At 38.4% G+C, this 23,722-nt stretch overlaps 1 protein-coding gene and 1 long non-coding RNA gene across 2 annotated transcripts; one reads left to right on the top strand and one right to left on the bottom strand.

The window, feature by feature from the left end:
- Positions 1-232: 232 nt before the first annotated feature.
- On the bottom strand, positions 233-3,837 carry LOC148843293 (uncharacterized). Its single transcript, XR_016103579.1, has 3 exons — positions 3,699-3,837; positions 3,169-3,279; positions 233-523 (listed from the first exon to the last, which is right to left on the bottom strand). It is a non-coding gene; the product is annotated as an uncharacterized LOC148843293 (long non-coding RNA).
- A 16,777-nt stretch (positions 3,838-20,614) lies between these two features.
- On the top strand, positions 20,615-22,716 carry LOC148843292 (CBL-interacting serine/threonine-protein kinase 6-like). The gene has a single exon (XM_088958572.1). It carries the CDS (start codon positions 21,207-21,209, stop codon positions 22,512-22,514), a length of 1,308 nt encoding a protein of 435 aa, XP_088814698.1. The 5' UTR covers positions 20,615-21,206; the 3' UTR covers positions 22,515-22,716.
- The last annotated feature ends 1,006 nt before the right edge of the window (positions 22,717-23,722 follow it).

Raw genomic sequence — 23,722 nt, 5'->3', positions numbered from 1 at the left:
ACTAGGATCTCAGAGGCGGAGAAAAGGACATTGGAACCACCTTGCCAGATGGCGTTGGGGACCTAGAGGCAAACGATGGCGTTGAGATCATCAGGACGCTGATCATGTCGGTGAGCTCCAGTATGGCCAGCCTGGTGTTGTTTCGGGTTTTTGTTATTTCGTCCGCCATGGCCGTAGAGCTCTGCTTCTGAGTTCTCACTTCTGAGTGATACTATGTAACTACACCGATTGGTTATTTGTTCAATCAACCTAATAAGCTTAGAAAAGACAGAGTGTCCTAGGTTGAACTCTCGTGTTTGTATACCTGATCTCTGATCATTAATTTCCTTTCCATCCTACCCCATTGTCTTAGAAAGTAAATCGACGGCCGCATTCAAGTTTTTGGCTTGTTTGCCAATCTCCGGCAAGATGTAGAAGGGATTCCTTGTTATGTTGGTGGCACCGCAGGCATAGTTGTCACCGGCGACCTTAACCTACCACGAATACAGAGGCAGAGGAGGAAGACGAGTAATGTTGCCCTTATCTGCAAGAAACCCAAAAGGATATCATGTTAGGTTTTCATTTCACCATTATTTTTAAACAGCCCCATGTAGGCACTACATTAGAAAAACTAAAAAATCAGTGCTTCAGAAAACAGTCCTTTGTTTGGTATCATTTTTCAGATGAAAAATATGGTTGGAAGAAATGTCAAATTTAATATTTTTTTCAGAAAAAAAAAAGCTCATTGTTGCAAATAGTAAGATGATATGGCATCATCTTGAATGTTGGATAATATAAACCAATACTGAAAATGGTTCTACAGCACTAATACCAAATAAAACCAGTGCTACTTTCCTAAAAACAGCCCATGTGGCAATAACGTTTCCAAATAAAAAATACTTGCAACACGAATGCCCAGAGAAAATAGTGCTATCTTCCCAGCACTGATACCAAACACCTACTTAACCGATTGGTGGGCAGCCAGCACTGTAACAGGCCTAGGTTGGCTGTACTTCCTTGGCTGAAACCTTGAAAAAGGAAGCCTGACATGGCCACATGTTGGGCCGTGGGTGGTATGAATTTAAAAAAGTATATTAAAAAATCTTAAAATTTTATTTTATATAAATTTTAATATATACAATTATTTATATATCAGATAATAAAATAAAATTAAAAAACATTATAATAAAATTTAAATAAAATTGAATATATATATATATACACACAGAGAGTGTCTTGAATTGTACTAGCCCACAGGCCTCAAAACCCAAGTCTGACACGGCTTAGGGATATGGGTCGGGTCGCAGCATGGCCTAGTTTAATTTCTACAATGACTGGGCCAAGGGTAGGCAGCATGACTCACTTTATAGCTGCCTTAAATTACAGTATGGACTAATCGACAAAACCCCTTATTTTATTTTTAGAAAAACGAATTGATGTGGAAGAATAAGAGTCATTTTCTGTCCTCCATTCAGACCATTGCATTATCTAAAATGCTTAAAATAGTCAAAAGTTTACCGGTTGTCTCGTTGGTTTCTTCATTATTTTCCGGTTCCTTCTTTCGTTTTCTCACTCAAAATCCCTGTTTTTTCATCTAAACCCTCACCGCCCTTCCTCTCCAGCCATCTTCACCATGGTTTTTAAAAACAAACCGGTGACCAAACTGGTCAGGGGTTCAGTTATCGATTCGAATGGTTTAAACGATTAACCAGTCAGTTCAGTGGTTTATTGACCAAAATCAACAGTTTTGGAGAAAAAGCGATTTTGAAGGAAAATAGAACTGACCAGATGACCGGTTCCCAGTTTTTCCGATCCAACCGTCCAGTCCGATCCAGTTTTAAAAACAATGATCTCCACTACCATGAACAATTTTTTCAGCCAAATTTTACTATCCCCTCTCTTTCTATCTCTCTTCATGTTTATTTATTTGGCAGTATTCAAACCCTCAATAGAACAAATCAAGTTTCACTTTCCATCCCTGTCATTGCATCAAAAGCTCTATGGAGTTATGAAATCCATCAACAAATATCTCATAATATCTCTCTCTCTCCCTTATGTCTTTTGCTATCGCGGTTACACTGTAAAATCGGATGGTGATGGTGATTCATTTCTTCAAATTTCCTACTTTTTTCTAAAGTTTGAATCATGTTGTTTTGTATTACGATATGAATTTTTGCTCTTTCTTTTTCTGCAATTATAGATTTTGGAATTTTTTATTTTTGTAAACAAATTCAAATAACCAAACAAAAAAGAAGCTTGGGAGAAAATTGGAGGAGAGAAAGAGTGAAAGGTTCGATTTGGAAAGAATACAAGTATAAATATGTACAGTTAAATACAGACAAAATACAAAGTTTTACACTATATATTTGTATTTATACACCTCCCAAACTGACACAAAGGATAAAAAGTAAAGAGATAGATGAGAAAGGTGAGGCAGGCATGAGATTTGTAACTGTCTTTCGGTAATCAATTTCCCATTTCAGTAAAGAAATAGATGAGAAATGTGAGGCAGGCAAGAGATTTGTAACTGTCTTTCGGAAATCATTTTCCCATTTCATCTCAAAATCTAATTTAAAGGGACGTGGAAAATAATGAATGATGGACAAGAAAATGTCCCTTTTTAGATTGAATTTTGATGTTATTTAAAACCAAACATGTCTTAAGAGTTATAGTAGGTAAGATACATTGTAAATGTTTATTTCCGGCTAAGTGTATAGTTATCAATATCTGGTATGAGACAGTCGAGACACACAGACATAACCCACCTAGTCCACCTTGGTCCAAACCCAAAGGCCTATCCCATCCCAATCAGCTACTTGCTTCTTCCTCCCTCTCAAGTATAAGAATTAATGCTCACTGTTCGACCATATCCCACTTACTATTTTGCAGATGACAGCTATATATTCACCAAGGCTTCTCTACAAGAAGGAGCAATAGTGGTGGATGGCATCCAATACTATGAAAGGGTGCCTGGCCAAAAGGTGAATTTTTCCAAATTCGAAGTGTTTTTTATTTCAAATTTGCACCCTAGACTCGGAAAGATCCTAGCCCAGACCATTAAAATCAAATTGGTAAGTAGACCTTCTAAATACTAAGGTTTACCCACAGATTTTGAGAGGACTAAGGCAACCTTGTTTTCTAACGTAGTGGAAAGAGTGTAAGGTAAAACATACCAGGGGTGGTTCCTACCTCTCTCAAGCAGGCAAAGAGATGATGCTAAAAGCAGTGGCGACAGCCATTCTGGCCTACACGATGTACTGCTTCCTTCTACCTCAATCAATCTGCAAGCAATTAGAAAAGCTGCAAAAAAAAAAGAGGAAAAAAGGAAAATCAATTGGCTGAAATGGGACAAAAATACTAGAAACAAATCTGATGGGGGCTTGGAGGATAGCCTCTGGGGAAAACAATTACTAGAAACAAAATCCATTGGCTGAAATGGGACAATATTACTAGAAACTTTTGGAGTTTAACCTAGCTCTCCTTGCCAAGCTAGCTTCGAGGATAGTCTCTGGGGAAAACAATCTATGGAGTCAAACCATTAGAGGTAAATACCTAAGGAATAAGAACTTCCTGAGTGACACATTGCCAAAGAATGGGTCTCGGGGGTGGATGAATCTGCTAGCAAGAAGAGATTATTCTGGGTGAAAGTTGTTGTTCAGTAAACAAAGGTCAGAGTAGTAAAGAACAGGTCCCTCAATGAATAAAGATCTATTACCCACCCCCTTCATTAAAACCCCTCCCCCCATGGAGGAAAATCTGGAACCTAGATGTAGAGACCAAAGTAAAGTCCTTCATTTAGAGACGTTGCAACAATGCCATTGCAGTACAAGCAAACCGGGAAAGAGGAGAGCAGTCAACTTAGATCTATTCTAAGTGTGTGGTAAAGAACCAGAAACAGCTTTTCATGCTTGTATGTGGATGTGAAATGCCCAAAAAAGTTGGGTTCCTAATTTGCTTTGGTGCCAACATGGAAAGATACCACACTAACTTAGGCCGTGTTTGGTAAGTCTTTCCGTGTGGGTTTCGGGCTATTTAGAAGCCCGGCAGTATAAATTTGAGCTTTTCCCGTTTTGCAATGAAAAGATCTATTGGGAAAAAGTTTCAGCCCATAAAAGACGCCCGCAGCCCAAATTTGAGTTTTTTCAGGAAGCTTTAAATGAAGCTTTTACTGTCTTTTAGCGCCCCCATCTTCTTCAAACGTGTGGCATGATGCACATGCTTAGAAGAAATCGGGTTATCTTTTCACAAAAAAAAAAAATATTTGAATGTGTACGTGGGACCTACCAATGGTATGTGGGAGCCACCTTGGAAAATGTATATAGGGCCCACATGCATGTCTACCAATGGCATGTGGGGGCCACCTTGGAAAATGTATGTGGGCCCCACATAGATGTCCATACGTGACTCCACATACATGTCTACTAATTGAATGTTGACCCCACATACATGTCCACACATGGACCCACATGCATGTCCACTAATGGCATGTCGGGCCCACCTTGTAAAATGTACATGGGCCCCACATACATGTCCACCAATGGTATGTGGGGCCCACCTTTAAAAATGCATTTGGGCCCCACATACATTTCCACACATGGACCCCACATGCATGTCCACTAATGGTATGTCGGGCCCACCTTGTAAAATGCATGTGGGCCCCACATACATATTCACACATGGACCCCACATGCATCATGCATGCTCACCAATGGTATGTCGGGCCCACCTTGTAAAATGTATGTGGGCCCCACATACATGTCCACCAATGGTGTGTGGGGCCCACCTTGAAAATGTATTTGGACCCTATATACATGCCCACACATGGACTCCACATGCATGCCCACCAATGATATGTTAGGCCCACATTGTAAAATGTATGTGGGCCCCACATACATGTCCACCAATGGTATATGGGGCCCACCTTAGAAAATGTATGCAGGCCCGACATGCTAAATGAAGGGTTTGTTGGCTCACACACAAGACATTCATATACACATAACGCACATATTTTCATCACATTACCAAACGGTCTTACAACTTTTATGGTCTTTCCTTTTTTTTTTTTTTTGTAAGAAAATGGACTGCATTAAGAGGAAAATAGGAAAATGACAATGTTACAAAAGGGGATGGAAATCCACCAAGTCCACTAACCAAAGCGGCATAGCTTCTAAGAAGACCCCTACTTCTAAAAGGCCTTTTTTTGCCAATTTATGGGCCAACATATTGCTTTTCCTACCCAAAAATGAGAAAGAAAAGCCTAAACTTTTACAAGATTCTAAAATGTCTTTACAGAAAAAGAAAGCATCCCGACATCCTCTTATGTCTTTAGAGGCTAGTGCTTGGATCAACAATTTGTTGTCACTTTGAATCACAAAAGGGCCCCTACCTAGGCTCTTCACAAGAAGAATTCCTTTGAAGCAAACAAAAGCTTCAACTTGAAGAGGAGATTGAGCTAAAGTAGGGCCACAACACATAGCTTTGCAGCAACCTAAGTTGTCTCTAATAACAACTCCAAAACCAGCCTTCCCAGTATTCACAAAACTGCCATCCACATTGATCGTCTTTAGACATTGGCAAAGTATCTAGCCATTTTTTCAGCAAAGTCATCATCCTCTCCTTCCAAGCCCTATTGAAAGAAATAATGAATGAATGGGGATTCGGATTTTCATTTTCAAAGATATATTTATTTCTACATTTTCAGGTAGTCCAAAGCAAAAGAGCCGAGCAGCTAAGGAGTTCATCATTTATGTCCTTCAGTTGATTACACCTGTTGATCCATGAATTAAACCAAACTCTAAAGTCATTTGGTGCAGTGTCTAAGTTATAACCAAAACAAGAGGCAAACCACATCATTCTAGCATGATCACAATGGAACAAAGCATGGACTTAGGTCTCAGATTCTTTGGATCAGATTGGACATAGGCTTGATTGGACTATTTTCCTCTTTTCTATGTTCTTTCTAACCGCTATTGCATTCCAAAAACATTTCCAAATGAACATTTTGATTTTTGGATCAATTTTTAACCCCCAGAACTCCTTCTAAGGCAGATTCGACATCCTATCAAAATGTATTCTACCATTCACTGGATTTCGATATTGAGAATCAAATCTTTCCCTTTGGGCAAGATAATAAGCCGATTTGACTGAGAAATAGCCATTCTTGCTTTCCTTCCATATCAATTTATCTTCCCAGTTACCAGAGGCTAAGGGAATTTTTTGTATCAGATCTTCAATTTCTTTGGTAAAATATTGTTTGATGATATCTAAATTCCAACATCTTCTATCCTGATCAATAATGTCTTTGACCCAAATAGGGCCATCATTATTAGGACTCAGGCCTATCAATCTGAAATTTAAGGAATCCTTTAGCCAAGGATCTCCCCATATTTTTATGTTTTCCCCTGTATTAACTTCCCAAAGGGCTCCAAGTTTTAGTATTTCTCTACCAGCAAGGATGCTCTGCAAGATCCTTTTTTCTGGAAGTTGACTGTTAAAAAAATTGTTGCCTTTTATGTATTTTTCTCTTATGACCTTACACCAAAGGTTTTCATCTTCTGTACAAAGTCTCCAAGCTTGTTTGGCTAGCAGAGCTTTGTTGAAATTGATTGGATCTCTGAAACCTAGTCCACCCTCACTTTTGCTTCTACTTATTTTGTCCCAGCAAACCCAGTTCACTTTGCTATGATTGTCTTGAGATTCCCACTAGAATCTCCTTTAGAATTTTTCCCTTTCTTGACATATAGCTTTGGGAAGCAAGAAATAGGACATGGAATAGTTTAGAATGGTCGCTACTACTGCTTTCAGAAGAACTTCTTTCCCTTCATCTGATAGGAGGAGTTCATTCCATTTTGAGGTTTTGGTCTAAATTCTCCTAATTAGATGATTGAATAAGTCTTTCTTTGATCTTCCAATAGCATTAAGCAAACCAGAGTAGATTCCAAGATGGTCAACCCTTTTGATTTTTAGGCTTCTGGCTAGTAGCTTCTAGAACTTTGGATGGAGGTTTCTATTGAAAAAAAAAGTTTAGATTTGGAGAGATTTACCTGTTGCCCCGAAGCCCTTTCATAAAGTTTGACTGCATTCACCAGATTTTGACTCTCAGTTGGGTTTGCCCTTGTGAAGAGATAGCTGTCATCTAAAAAAAATAGGTGGGATATTACTGGGCAGTTTCTATTTAATTTTACACCTGAAATCTTTTTCTGTAAAACAAGGTAGTGAAGTTGGCTAGATAGTGCTTCAGACACAAAAAGGAAAAGGTATGGTCCTCTTTCAAGCACAAAAGATCTACCAAATGCACCATTTAAAATGACTTGTTGTAGAAATACATTCTAGCACCCAAGAGATCCATTTGTTCCCAAAGCTAAGGTTAAAATTTTCACATTTAATAATACACTATTAAAGGCAAATTGAATAGTGCATTTAAGGCAATGTTCAAATTTGAATTTGAATTCGACATGCCACTAACTTGACTATTTAAAATCGAAAATAGAGGACAAAGTGATTTGAACCCTAATCATTTATTTGTAAGGGCAAGAAGTCCACCACTATGCCACAGCACAAGTATTTGTCATGTAAATTTGTATTTCAATTCTTAATTAAATTCGTTTGTTAGTGGATGATTATCAACAAAAGTTAAAATTCATCATTAAAATATATAATAAATATCAATGTTTAGAGGACTGGGCTGGACATCAACCCAGAAAAGGGAGAGGTTCATAGGTTAGAGGTTTAACCTAGAAAAATTACATCTAGGTTTGTTCTACTAGTGGTCTCCTTTAAAGCTTGAATTGTTAGTGGAGACCCAATTCCTTAACAATTCCAACTTAAATTTTTCATTTTGCCTCGGCGATCTGATCCAGGAAAGACCCCTTAACCCACTTATTGAATATTTGTTTTTGGACTCCCTTTGCTTGGAATTTGTGCTGGGAGAAAAGCCTGCTAGTTGCAAACCTCACAATACCTACTAAGGAAATCCCTTTTTTATATTCTCATCCAATTTCATCACTGAATGGGGAGCTTTCCCGATGAAAGGGAGTGAGTTTTCACTATGGGATTTTTTTTAAACTTCCAATTTTTGTACCACATTATTTTCCTTGCAGGGACTTGAGTATTAAAAACATAAATGATAGCAAAAAAATAAGATCTAGCAACATAGCAAGATAGAAAATTGTTTAGAGAAAGAAGTACCTCTTCTTCCTGCATATTTACCGTGTTCTCTGTCATGGTTTCCCCGTCACCTTGTGTTTCCTCCTCTTCGATTTCCATTCCTTCAAGTTGGTTGCCTTTTAATCGCTCATCTTTTGTGACTGTCAATATTCCTCCTTGGCTTCTCTGAATAGGTTTGAGGATGCTTTCAAAACTCACGCGATCTTGTGTGAAGTGGAATTTTGGGAGGGGGGCTCAAGTTTTGGTTGAAGAGTTATGGTCTTCAGGGGTCTTGTATGAGTTTTCCGGTTGGGTTTGCTTGGCCTGCTTTCCTGCTAAACCCAATTCCTCTATTATTGGCGGGTCTTCATTTTGAATTTCCCTAATAATAATGCCCAAAGACTTTCTTTTTTCCCTAAAACCAGTTCAAAATCCATGTCAGCCCGCTCCGCACTGTATTAAATATTTTTTCATTCTTTTAGTTTCTGCATTTCATGAAACGCTCTTTCCTCCATGTCATCTTGTATTGATTCTCGAATCTGAGTGGAATTAATTTTGTCACCGTCGCTATCCCACCTACCTCCATCAATCTCGTAGTTGTCTTTCACTTGTCTTACCTATCTTGCATCATCACCATCTTCTTCTTCCCCATCAATCGTCTTTCAATGCTCCTTGCTGGATAGCAAAAGAGTAACATGAAAGCTTAAGTTCCAGCTAAACTCCATTGCACATAGGTCTAGGAATAACTTTGGTTGCACTGCTAGGTTGCTTGGGAGAATTCCTTGTCTGCTTGTTACCCTCTTAGGTGATACTGCCATTTCATGGTCTTGCATGTTACAAGTTTCCTTTCCTTTTGTGATCACATTGGGAGCAGTGTTACCCCCCTACATTGTTGTGGTCTTTCCTTCATAAAGCATCTCCTCTATTGATGTATTTGAACTCATCTCCGTCAAGACTAGCCCAGAGCTAGTCTCTGTAAGATCTTCTACCTTCTTGTGTTTCAATGAGCTGCTCGGCCATTCTTCCAACTAGTTGATCCATGGCTTGCTCGTTAGAGATGCATTTTCATGTGGTTTCTCAGTGTCTAATGATCCTGCAATGCTTGCAAAAAATGGGAAATTTTTCGTATTGGAAATGGAACCACCTTGCTTCCCCATTATCATCCTTGTCCCAGTTCCCTAGCGCTAGGGGCTTCCTTATATCTAATAGAACTCATATTTTGAAAATTTTCTCCCATTGTGGTTCTTCATCTTCAGTTTCTAACTCCCCATTTTCCTCTTGTAGTGGCGTGCCTACAACACTTACCATTTTGGTGCCCCAAGACCAGAAGCGCTTTTCCATTGGTGCATCTACTATGCGGATAAAAAATCATAAGCGCTAGGAAGGGTAGGGCTCTTGGGATAACATTTTGTTCCCATTGCTATAACAGTAAAGGGTATCCCTGAATCAGCTAGGGCTCCTACATCATGAAGGACTCCATATCTACTTTCTTCTTGAAAGAGATCCACAAAATCTCCTCTTTTAACCATCTAACTTCATACTTGCATGCAGGCCAAAAATTTTTAACTTTCTGGAGTACACCAAAAGCATTCATTTGCTTATCCGCAATAACCTTTGCATAGATTGCTTTCTTGCATTTTTCTTCAATCCTCTTTTGCCTTTCCCTGATTCTTTCTTCGTTTGGGATCTCTCTTTGAGGGTTGTCCATGTTCTATGGCTTTCAGTCTTCCTAAAAGGGAAATAGTTTAGGGGGTTTTAAGGGTTAAATGTGGGTTGAGGGTTGAGGGTTGTTGGTAGGACTAGGCTTGCTTCGAAGGAAAACTAAGGGGTGATTTAGGTTTCCTCTGTCGAGCACTTTGTGAATGCGATGGAACCACTATATGCAGAGATGAGTTCGAGAACGCAGGTGTTTGTAGCTACCCTTAAATACCCATGCCTTAGAACCACTAAACACAGAGATGCGTTCAGGAATGCAGGTGTTTGATGCGTTCGGGAGTGCGATGGTCTTTCCTGAGATCTATGAAAAATATTTCAACCAAACAGGTTTTGGTCTTCCAAGATCTATTTGCAAAAGTTCACCCTGTCTTTTAATTATCAGATTGTAATAGATCTTCTGGAAAAGACTTGCCAAATAGGCACTTAATGTTTCAAACTTGGTTCTTTGATTGGATGCTAGAATGTGAGAAAATGAAGAAAAACAAATTATTGTTTCAAAGGAGTACAGTCTATTTACAATGGTATCTATGGAAATATAGGAACCCATTTATATTCAATGATACTAATGACACTATTGCATGTTGGTATTATTTTGATTGTCAACAGGCAATTGCAACTCATGACCGAGACTTTGAATCCATCCTCAAGCGCTACCATTGCCTCTAGCTTAGCCTGAGGTCATTCGTCTTTTTGGCAACCCTTGGACTATGGGACCTTCAAAGTGAATACAGATTGGGGCTTTAATAAAGGTAAATGCAGTTTTGGAGTCATAATTAGAGATAATACTGAGTACAACATTGCCACTTGCTTTGGTTCCATGGTGGTGTCCTCACCAACCCAAGTGGAGGCATTTGCAATCAACCAAGGAGTTGCTCTTGCGAAGCTTGCAGAAATTGGGAAGTGTGTGATTGAATCAGACTGTCAATCCTTAGTCGATGTGCTTAATGGTAAAAGCATAGAATTTATAATAGACTTGTCCTTCCTGGTGTGGGATATCTCTTCAGCGACTAAAACTGTGGACCTTTGTTTCACTTTTGTAAACAGGGAACTTAATAGTGTCGTGCGCTCTCTAGCATAGCAAGGTTTTGACTGCCCATACTGGATTGTTAGATTAGGAAGGGCAAGCTCTACCTAGTGAGATCCTCATATTGTTTCTTGATGTTTTTCACATTTATCTTATCTCAATACATTTCCCTTCATCCAAAAAAAATATGGTTATCTTTATATACTTTACAATGTTTCTCTCGATAATTAAGGTAGTATTTCATGCTCAAAAAGTTTTATGGCCCAAGAAAAAACCTTGGACCCACGTTTCCCATCCCAATCGACACTCATAAGGCCAAACAAACAAGGAAGCAACATTTTCCAAGAAGCTTTTATAGCACTTAGCTTCTGATTGCTGCAGATAGCAAGGCCAAATATCCAACTCAGTTGCAAAATTAGCAGAAGAAAAAAATGCAGACAAAGTAATGTGCCCATGAAATTGCCTTGATTTCAGTAGGGCAGAAGTTGGACCATCAGAACTCAAAGCCAGTCCTTACTTTGATTTTTTGAAGTATGAATCTTGAATCATTGTATTGGCCAAACTTGAACCTTGAATCAAGGCCTAGTTTACTAAGCCTACAATTGGCATGCATTCCTTATTTTAAGGGCTTAACCCCGTTTTGTAGTTAAAATGGAGTTCGGATCACATGCCAACAAAACATGTTCCAACCCTCTACTAACAAGATCTCACACCACACATCTCATACATGGTGGATCTCACTTTTATGGTGGGTCCCAATCTCATGAAAAGATGTGCGGTGTTAGATCTTGTTGGTAGAGGGTTGGAACATGTTTTGTTGGCTAAAGATCCTAACTCGTTAAAATGTCCCTATGAACACTAAGTTTTAAGCAATAAAAAGGAGGTAAGTCCTTAAAATATGGAATGTCAAATGCAACCTACAACTGTATTGCTTTATTGTTTTCGATTTCAAAGCCTAAGAGTAATGGGTTATACTTTTCTCTTCCTTTTTCACATCTGCAAATGGGTAAAACTTTGAAGTATTGATACTCCTTAATCCATAGTTTTTACGTATCTCACTATTTAGAAAATTAGTATTCTCTAGTTCTTCATGGGTGTTCAATAATATGGTTTATTTTGTTTTCAAAAACAAAAAATACATATAAGAAACACTAAAAGGGTGTTCGACAACATGGTTGGATTTATTTTTGAAAACAAAACCAATATTTCAAAGATAGATATCCCTAATTCCATAGTATTCTCTATTTTTTTTATGAAACCAAGAGGTGCTACACAAGATGGGGGCTAACACGTCCCCTCATATCTTTTGAACATATAGACACTAGAAGACCCAAAAAGATGTTTGGATTAAGATTTACAAAACCCTAAGTAAAAGTACTGCTACATTTGTAAGCCAATCTGCCACCTGGTTTCCTCATGATAAACATGTCTATAACGGATCTCCTCATTCTGACGATCTCTCAGCCGAAGTCAGCCCCACACAATGCTCTTTAATCTCCACGGTGGTTCCATGATGTGTTTCAAGCAAGATATCACAATCTTTGAGTCTCGCTCAATGATAATGATGGGGTTATTGGTGAAGTTCGCTGCTATAGGTATTCCCTATGGCCATGTTTATTTGAGGTGGAAAATTGAACCAGGGTAAACTTTACACCCCAGTTCAACTTTACACGTGTTTGGTAGAGGTGTCAATATTACATTGTAAATCAATGTAAAAGTCCATTCTTGCCAATTTTTTCATTGAAAATCAATGAAAATTGATGTAAACTTTTCCTTCTTCTTCGTCCAATGGTCTCCTCTATACGAAGAGCTGAAGAGAGGGTGAGAAGACCTCCTCTCCTCTGATCATGAGAAGACCTCCTCCATCCAATGGTCTCCATCCAAAGAATAGCTCGCCGGCCATTAACATCCTATCACCGGCCATTAACTTACTCAGAGCGTGGGCTTACGGAGATGAAATCATTGTCACCAACGGAGAAAGAGATCCAAGGGCTCGATGTTTACTCCATGGAGTTTTAGAGCTTATCTCCTTCCAAACCGAGCCTAAGACAAAGGGTTTGGGTTTCCTGCACTAAGGTCGGCTCTAGCCTTTAGGTTTATTTATTTAACAAACTGAACTACCTCACTTGCAAACCTTCATCTCTAATCGCTGGAAAATATTTTCCAACTCTACTAGCTCCTCCTCAATCCCTCTCTGCCACTCATTGCATTCTGCAACTCGCTGCCAAAAATACTCGAATCCTCTTGAGGTTGGCGATTTCATCTTTGCCATCCTTCTTTGCATTTGAGTATTCTCATCCTTTGATTCTTTCGGCTTCTTCATCAAGAATCAATACCCATCTAAGGATCTGAGGAGATTCTCTAAGAGAAGCTTGTTATGCTCATGCAACGCAACAACGTTCCCTTCGTCATCTCCTCTTCTACAATTGTAGTCATTTTTCTAGCAGCGCAAGCTTGGACCTTGGCCAATAACATCTTGTTCTATGCTTTATCATCATTGAGGAACTCCTCTATGTCTTTCAATTCATGAACCTTTCGAGCAAGTTCCCCTACTAGTATCTCCTTCTCCTTCCCCAAGCCTGAGAACATCCGTTCCAGGCTCTTCCGTGCCGCCATGCTCGCATTGAGTTTCAGAGTTTCAAAATAGAGTTTCACTTTTACATCCAAACAACATAAGAGAAGAATTCCAAAACACCCTGATTCAATTTTCCATCGATCACTAAACCGGGATTAAATTTTGCATCGGTGTAAATTTGAATTTACACTTAAAACAAATGTATCCTATATTTCAAAAATAGATACTCCCTAATTCATAGTAATTCATATGTCTCAATTTCAAAAATATATTGTATCGATATTTTGAACCTTTTCAAAACTGATGAGTGTAGACTTATAATACAATTCATGCTGTCTAGTACAGATAATATGATGCAACTTAATTACAACAGCATTCTATAAGCACTTGATGTAACCTAAAACAGCAAAAGGAAAAGTGCTTTTTGGCATGAGAGGAGAATACAGAGTGGAATGATTAGAAAGTTTTTATGTATGCTTATGAGAGATATTGTCTGCTTTAATTTCTTAAACCAATATGTACAGATGTCAATGGATCAGGTTAAATGGTACATCCGGCTTGACCCGACCATATGTTAATATATTTGGTTTTAGGGTCAACTTAGGGTTTTGATTATTCAACCCAAGTTGAGTTTGGGTCGGGTTTGAATTTTGGTTGACCCACCCTAAGGGGTCATGATACCCTACATATATACAAAGCATTCTTATATCTTTTTGACTTTTAACTCTATAGCTTTAAAGTTTAAGATTTATTTACATGTTGATTTTGATTTTTTTTCTTTTTTTTTAAATGAAAAAAGTAACATCTTAGGTTGTATAAAAAAAAAATTCTAACTTGAATTAATGAATTTTAGGTCTTCAAAACGTGTTAACAAAATAGAATTGAAATGCTATGCATCGGATCGGATCGGGTCGGTATCGGATTATACCCTATAGATCGGATTAGGGTTGAAGCAAACCCGTGACATCCCTACCAATATAAATTCAACAAGTTGCTTCGAACAACCATTACGTACTCACAAGTCTTAAACATTAATTATTGTATTGTTGGTTAGGGTGTCAGTTAAATTAGGTTCTAATAACTATGCTTGTTAAAAAAAGTAATCTTGTATTTATCCATTGATAAAAGAGAGGTATTATTGTACTAAGCATTATTGTAATGGTAGTTAGGATGTCAGATAAATTAATTAGTTCATTTGTTCTGTTTATCCATGGAATAGAGAGAAAGAGACCCTCTTAAACTATTATGAGTGATTTATTCATGGAGATATCATTAAACCAAATATAATAATAGGGTTCGAGATTCTCCACCAAATGTTTTCAAAATTTTAACTGTAGAAATAGTATTTGCTCTTGTATTATATTTTCATTTTCAATCTGTTTATTAAATTCTACGAATACCATACAAATTAAAATAAACTAAAGATTGTCGATTATAATATAAATAATTAAAAAAAATCTTATGTGATGCTCATAATTTAAGAATATTTCTTGTAGGACAATTTTTTTTCTTAAATTTCTTTTTTCTTCTGTATGTAAACATCATTTCCTACTTTGAAGGGACTGCCTCTGTATTCTCCAGTGAAAAAATCTTGTCACCATAGTAGTGACTGAGAATGACCTGACCATAGAAACAGATAATAAAATTAAGCAATAACTCTAGAAAGACGTTCATACAATGAGACCAATCAACCATCACTTCTTCCTTTGTAAGATTGATCAAAGAAAAGGAAATTCTAGTAAAAAAACTAATATATAAATAATGTCTACATAAATGTATATAACTAATTTGTATACATATAAAATAAAATAATGTATACAAGACAAAAAAATAGTATATAAATCAAAATATGGGGAGGAAATTATATGGTTTATTGTATTGCTACAACTGCCAGATAAAAACTGAAAGAAAAAGAAATAAAGTAACCCCTTAATTGCTATCCTCAGAAAAAAAAGATGAGAAAGATTGTGAGAGAGACCTTTCAAGCTACACAACCATTTTTGTTGCAGTTGGGTCCACCAACTGGGGCATTTGATCCGATTCATTTCTGTGGTTGCAATTTTCTTATAATTGTCTCTCTTTACAGTCTATAATCTATACCTACCATTAATATGGGTTGTATGTAAAGGGACGTATTGAATTTCTCTCCACCACCAGCCCTGAGGCCTGAGCCATTGCAAAAGCCAAGAAGTGACTGATTGTTGATTTGAGAAATGGATATAGTGGGCTCTATTATCACTGGGTTTGGGGCCATGTGAGAAAGGGCTCAGTGATAAATGATGATTGGCTGCAAAATGGCCAACTAGATCATTCAAAACTTAAGATGCATTCAATTGTCAGTCATCCACATGTATGGTGGATGGGACAGATCAGTTATTTTATCCTGACCCGAATCCGATTGTCATCAAGCCTTGGCTCAGGAAGTGGATCTGGAAATGGATTCGTCGACAGAATTCTTGCAATTCTGTGAAGCGGAAGCACATTTAGAACATGCATCCATGGTTCATTTGGTTTTTGGGTTGGATTCATTTGGGTCCTTAGCCACATTTAATTCAAATTGTTTCTATGTTTTAAATAAATTTCACTGAATTTTATGAAACTTTAACAGTGGTTAAATAAAATGAATTGGCCAAACAGGATTCATATAGTCAACCCCAAAGTATAATGATGATGATGATGAATTCACTAGATTATAAAAATGAATATCTTATGCAAATTAATTTCGACCAGAATTTCAAATTTTCATCCAATATTTTGGGATTTTAACAATAAAAAATGTAGATAAGATAATTAATTAAATTCTAGAATTCCTCTCAAATTTGTGAATTTTCTAAAAAGAATCATGATGGACCACTGATCTGAAACATGAAATTTTCCAAATTTAATTTAAAGCCCTGCTTATTTCAAATATGCCATGGTTGGATGCTCTTGATGAGAATATCTACCAAGTCAAAGACAACATGGTCAAACAATTCTAAGCATCAAGACATCTTAGTAGTTGTATTGATGAAATATCTTGAAATCGAAAGACCAATATAAAAATCTTTCATAACTCATATATGCATTTAACAAATAAATAAATAAATAAATATAGATTTACAAAAAGAAAAAGAAAAGAAAAGAAAATATCTGGTTTGATGAACCAACGCCGAAGGACAAAATAAGTGAGGTGGGTTTGGCTTAAAAAGATAAATTAATTAGAGATGCAAGAAGAAATGCTCATGCATATAGAGAAAATATCTGAACCCACAAGACCAACAAAAGCATGTACCATTACTTAATAATATACTCACTTAGTCAAATCAAATCAGTGCTTAATTCCCTTCTTGTTTTTGGACCAAGTAATTAAAGCCTCCACCTACTCAGAAATGACACCCGAAAGACAAAAAGAAAAATATTAATTTTTAGATAAAAGAATCCTTCTTTAAATAATTTTGTCCAACTCTGAAGAAAGAAACAGTGAGGCATTTCTTCGAACAGGAGAGAGTGTTGGGCTTTTGTGGCTATAAAATATAGCTGTAATAGTCTGACTGTGAGCAGATACCGGCAGCAATAAAGGATTAAACAGTATGGGCCCTCTGGCCAAACCACGCTTCAGAGTCCAAAGACGCCAGCAGAAAGATTGAATGGTGTTTTCTAACTTTTCTTCCTTTTGGTTTTCTACCGCAGCTTGTTGGGCTGTGGGCCATAGCTGGCTTTAAGAAAACGAGGCGACTGGGAAGGTCCAAGTTGGTCTACAAAGAGACGTGATCTAAAAACTTTTCCCCGGCTCTACTGACTGTATCTAAAAGCTCGCCCAGCCAGCCTTTTCAGATACCTCCAACAACCCCTTTGTCAAGATGTTTTACTTTTACAAGCTATACAGTATACAGTAAGCAAACAAAATTAAGCTCACAAGCTCCCTGGCTTTACTCGGTTTGTTCTATTCTCAGTGCACTTGTGCATCAAAGAGAGATTTACTTTTATATAAGACTAGGGTTAAGTTGGAGTGCTTAAAAATAAGTGGTTATTCAAATAAATATTTATTTTAGGTCAGGATCAAGGTTTAAAATATCAATATGTATTGGAAGCTTCTATCGGGATTTTAATCGGTTCAGGGGTAAACCCTTTGAACCGATTAAAAAAACTAAAAAAAACAACTGATAATGCCCAATATGTATCTATCAGCATATTGGGCATATCGATATTTTGAACCTTGATCAGGACCACATTAGTAAGCACTTATTTATTTTGAGAAATAAGTTTGGCTTATCTTGACCCATCATCCATGTCATTTTTAAAATACCTATATTGACCTATTTAAAATAAGTGATTTTTCACTAAATACTTATAAGTGATTATTAGAATAAACACTTATTTTTCAATTAAGTGATTATTAGAATAAATACTTATAAGTGATTATTAGAATAAACACTTATTATAAACACCTATTTAAAATACTCACGCATGCACCCTGCTCCGCCCCCCACCAACAAGTGAACAAACCCACGCCCAGCTCATACCCCACCTTGGTTTTGGCATTCCTTATTTTAAGAATTTATTTTCTTTTTATAGTTAAAAAATTAGTATTCATAGGAATATTTGAACATGAAAAAGAAGATAAATCTTTAAAATAGAAATGCCAAATGCAGCCCTATACTGGGGTTCATTGATTATATTATTGCATAGTCGATCTAAGGATTTGTAAATGCATGAACCAAGTGCCTTTTGTTTATATTAATCAGAATCTCAATAAGTAGCTCATTGGATACGCAAGAGCCAAAAACTTTTCTTGGTTTGATAGGCCTCCTACTCTTTTGTTAGACATTGTGTCTGTTGAGTCTGTTCCTAGTTAATAAAAATTGTTTTTTGCCCAACAAAAAAAAAAAGATAATGGGTTTCTGCCACATCTTACTAGTAGTAGTAATATTTTTATTATATTTAATGTTTAAATATTTTTATTTCATGGCAATTTCTTCATAAAGATATTAGATTATTTTCTTTCTTTTTTTCTTTTTCTCCATGGAGTTACACAACAAAATAGCCCATCCCCTAAACCCAGAACCCTCCAACCCTGGTGCAGGCAAAATTCTATCCCAAGTCTCCCCTAAAAGGAGGAAGACCTTACCAGCAGAGATTAGCACCTTATAGGATTCATTTTTTTTCATGGAAAATACTAGTTGGTGGAAAATTAGAATTTAACTAAGTGCATTCACCGATATTGGCTGCACATTAAAATCATCTTACTTTTCATTGATTCACTTTTTATGCAATGTACTCTCACAAAGATATCATTAGTTCACTTACTTTGCTGCATGGTGTAGTGGATACATTATAGATTTTGCCAAAAAATTTATGCCATGGAAATTTAGATTTCAACCATTGTGCATTCAACACATTAAACCCAAATCTCAACCAATCATATTAAACTCATCTTTCTTTTCATTGATTCACTTTTTAGTTTTTACAAAGTGTACTTTCACAAAGATATCAATTGTTTACTTCTTTTGCTGCATGGTGCAGTGATTTTGCAAGAAATTTATATTATGAAAATTTAAATTTCAACTACATTACATTCATCAACACTGATTATAGTGTTGATGAATGTAAAAGAATTATAAAGTAACTACAGTCTTACTCTTCGTTGATTCACTTTTTACAAAGTGTACTTTCTATGGAAAAGAATTATAAAGTAACTATAGTGCATTCAAGACATTGGTTATATGTTAAATTTATACCTCAATCAATCATGCTATGATTCATTTGATTTATAAAAATAGGGGAATTGGAATCGGAAAGTATTTGCTTAGATGGAATCAGAATTCAATTAATATTCCTAGTGAAAATGGCATTCCTCAAATGAGCCTCCTCTGGAAAAGAGAATCCGTTTGAGCCTATTCTAATTCTAATTGTCATTTCAGACTGAACCACATGAACCAAAGATATCATTAAGTAGTCTTTTTCTGCATATTGCGGTGATGCACCAATAATTTTACCAGAAATTTATGCTATGAACCACAAAACTCACTTATTGGGCTTGGCCATGAAATTTCACTAGGTCCCACAAAGTTTGCAGCTGAGGTGTCTCCGATAGTTTAAGGGTATTTTGATCCACTAAAGCGCTTCGATACCATGTCTTTGTGGTATTATATAGATTTTCCAAATCAACCTAATAAAAATCCATGAGATTCACTATACCAAGTATGATATGATGACACACAGAAATATCACTGTAGTAATTTTAACTTTTCCTCTTTTTTGCCATTTAACTGACGTGTCAATAAAATCAGGAACAGGATGAAAATGGGTTATCACTTATCCGTAGAAAATACGGTAACTGTCAGCAAATGCCATGACTGGTTTTGTGGCCTTTCGACTTTCTGGGGGAGCAGGAGAGAAACATAGGTTTGTCACTTGGCAGGGTTCTGTTGCATCACCCCATTGAAATATTTCACTCACCCATCCAAACCGTTCAATAAATGGACCCACCTATTAACCACATGATATCTGATGGACGTGTACACGATGCATTGACGGCCGTGATTGCTCGGATACATATAATCGTGGTGGCCCACTAGATCTGAATGAGGGCGTCGGACGAAGATTCGAGATCAATGTTTCAGGTGTTATTGCATGTGGGGTGTATGGGAGTTAAGACGTCCAACCATGTTGCATGCTTTGTAAGTTTGCATGATAAGGGAATCTGCAGAGCACCGAGGCGAGAGAAGCAAAGGACATGAATTATGGAGAGAGAGAGAGAGAGACAGAGATGGATCAGATGGTCACTGACTCGCTGACTCGCTCGACTCGTGGTCGTGGAATCCTCTGAGAGGCAGAAAGGCAAAAACAGCCAAATTACACCTCTGAGAAAGTGAGACGCCTTCGGTCTTCTTTGGCGGGTTATTATGATTTATGACAGACGAACGGACAACGAAACTGGACCCGTCTTACGGTCTATCATCCACTACCCTCTTCTAGTTCTGATGCATGAACATGTACGTCACTGGACCCCACCCATCTCCAGACTTCACTTAGTTCCAATCCATGGATCATCTTCCCCATCAAACACACAGACCAGCTCGATTGTCTCTGATTGGTAGGTTGGATGACGACAGACGGTAATTTCGGTCTACAATCTTCCCTGGTGGTGGCCAAAAATAATATGAAAACGTGCATCAATAAAAAAAAAATAGTAATAATAAATTAGTCCATCTGTGTCGACCGGCGAGTCGGCGACGTCGTTCTAGTTGATAATTCAGTCACTGTTGTCTTTCTCGGTTTACAGAAAGCCCCAACTTCTTCCCGTTAATTACGAACCCACCCTTAACGTTTAATTACGAGCCCCAATTCACCAACCATGTGTACTAAATGCAACCGTAACAAAAAATGGAATTCCCAAGGGCAAAATAGTAATCGTAGGGATGAGAAATCAGTATAAGAGGAGAAGCGTGGCACCCAGCCCTAGCCTCAGAAACAGAGAGACAGGAAATCAGATCGGCCACATTCGTTCCGGCCTGTTTTTTGTCTTGTTATCTCAGTTCCGGTTTCACGGGGAATGCAGAAAGATGGGAGGAGCTCCGACTTACTATCCTGATTTGGGAGGTCCGGCCAAGAAGATCATCGGAGGCAGGAATTGCCACCGTAAACACGTCGAAGACGGGTAGTTTTCTACCTCCGGCCTCCCCCTCCTCCGCCTCCTGCTCTTCATATTCTCCGGCGATTAATTAGATCCAAAAAGAGAAACTTTTTTCGTCTTTTTTTTTCTGTATAGAATTTCGAATCATTTCAATGGCGGAAAAGAACAGAGGAGACCAAAGCTCGGTGCTTCATGGGAAGTACGAGTTGGGTCGATTGCTGGGCCATGGAACCTTCGCCAAGGTCTACCATGCCAGAAATTTGCAGACCGGGAAAAGCGTGGCGATGAAGGTTGTTGGGAAGGAAAAGGTGATCAAGGTTGGAATGATGGAACAGGTGAAGCGCGAGATTGCGGTGATGAAGATGGTGAAGCATCCCAACATCGTCGAGCTTCACGAAGTCATGGCAAGCAAGTCGAAGATCTACTTCGCCATGGAGCTCGTTCGAGGCGGTGAGCTTTTCTCCAAGGTCGCCAAGGGTCGATTGAAGGAGGACGTCGCTCGTGCTTACTTCCAACAGCTCATCTCCGCCGTCGATTTCTGCCACAGCCGCGGCGTTTACCACCGGGATCTGAAGCCCGAAAATCTCCTCCTCGACGACGAAGGGAATTTGAAGGTTACAGATTTCGGGCTCAGTGCGTTCGCCGAGCACTTGAAACAGGATGGCCTGTTGCATACGACGTGCGGAACTCCTGCGTACGTGGCGCCGGAGGTGATCGGAAAGAAGGGATACGATGGAGCGAAAGCGGATATCTGGTCATGCGGCGTCATTCTCTATGTTCTTCTTGCAGGTTTCTTGCCATTCCAGGACGACAACATAATCGCCATGTATAAGAAGATTTACCGGGGAGATTTCAAGTGTCCGCCGTGGTTCTCCTCCGAAGCTCGCCGTCTCGTTACGAAGCTACTGGACCCAAACCCCAACACTCGCATCACCATAGCTAAAATCATGGAGACGTCCTGGTTCAAGAAATCGTTGCCGACGGCGATAAGAACGAAGGAAGAGATGGAATTCGAGAGTTTCGACCGAGAGGAAAATGGCGCCAAGGAGAAACGAACGGAGACGCTCAACGCTTTCCACATAATATCCTTGTCGGAAGGCTTCGATCTGTCGCCGTTGTTCGAGGAGAAAAGGAGGGAAGAAAAGGAGGAATTGAGATTCGCGACGACCAAACCTGCTAGCAGCGTGATCTCAAGACTGGAGGAGGTGGCGAAAGCGAAGAAATTCAACGTTAAGAAGAGCGAGTCTAGAGTGAAGTTGCAGGGACAAGAGACGGGGAGGAAAGGGAAGCTAGCGATTGCAGCGGAAATCTTCGCTATAACGCCATCGTTCCTGGTGGTGGAGGTGAAGAAAGACGGAGGAGATACTCTGGAGTACAATCGGTTCTGTAGTAAAGAGCTCCGGCCGGCGCTTAAGGACATTGTCTGGACATCGCCGGCGGAGAATCCGACGCCTGCTTGAAGAAGCAGAGTGGAGGGGGAGGGAGTTTAGGATTAATCAATGTTGTCATTTTGTTGTTAATCAAAATTAGGTAAAAGAATGGAATCTTTGTATTAATCATCACTCCCTTGTTTTTTTTGTGTGTATGTGGTTGCTTTCGTGATTTGTTTCTAGTGTGTATTTGTTTGTACTTGCTTTGCAGAAATTACTTTCAGCTTTAAAATTCTGTCTCTGTACATGTGCTTGTTGGTTTACCTTGGTTTGAAATTTGAATCATTGAATGCAAGTCTTTATTTTTCTTTCTGTGGTTGGAGTAAATACATCTCCTCAGGCTCAGGATTTCAAAATAGCTGAGAAAAGAACAGACAAGAAAGTACGTATAGAATATTTGCCTCCAGATCTCCATTTTCATGGTGGAATCCAATTAAGCAGAAAAGAACACCAGAATGCCCCAGCAGGGTTCAGGCAAAGGTAACCAATGTCCAATGCCAATCATCCAGCTTAGCACATGGTTTTGAACTACTGATTGAGGGGTAGAAGTAGAGAGAAGAGTGTGGGATGCATGGGGGCCTCATTATTTCATTATTTCATGGGGTCTAGCTCCAGAGGAAGGGAAGAAATCATTATTTCAAAATTGCAAACCCAATTGGACTGGCTGGTTTGCTCAAGCTTAAGCATTAATGGTTCCATTAAGAACAATTATTCGGGTCTCTGTCTTTCCATGTCAACTCTCTCTCTCTCTCTCTCTCATACACACAATGAATTCAAAATTTTTTAACTTTCTGGACTTCTCTGATGTGGGAGTCATTTCAAAATTATAAACCCAATTGGGCTGGCTGGTTCAGTCATATCTGCTTAAGAACAATTTCATGCGTTTGGCTCTCTTTCCAGGCCAACTGGCCACTCTCTCTCTCTCTCTCTCTCTAAAGAATTTCAAATGCATGGCATTGGGGAGGGTATCTGCTTGAAGCCTTGCACATGAGTGTCCCTCATTATTAGACTGACTTGGCATGGATGAATCATACCTGCGTCAGTTTGTTTTTGTCGCAAGTGATCACTGAATCACTGAAAAACTTAAGAGCCCGTGCTCTCATAAAACCCCCAACACTCTATACCTACCACTAGAAAGTAGCATAGGCATTAGCCAACCGTGAAATCTCATAAACCATTTATCAACAGCTTCGACACTATTTATACATCTCCAATTACTAGTGAGACAGACAAACAAA

This window comes from Nelumbo lutea, chromosome 8, assembly GCF_056320005.1.
Source record: "Nelumbo lutea isolate HS-2025 chromosome 8, American lotus-T2T, whole genome shotgun sequence".
Classification (NCBI taxonomy): domain Eukaryota; kingdom Viridiplantae; phylum Streptophyta; class Magnoliopsida; order Proteales; family Nelumbonaceae; genus Nelumbo; species Nelumbo lutea.
Note: the sequence above shows the minus strand (reverse complement) of the source record. Positions and strands in the feature narration are given on the sequence as shown.

What these genes read in the sequence shown, in the direction of transcription:
- LOC148843292 (XM_088958572.1), top strand. Translation starts at nt 21,207, where the DNA reads ATGGCGGAAAAGAACAGAGGAGACCAAAGCTCGGTGCTTCATGGGAAG.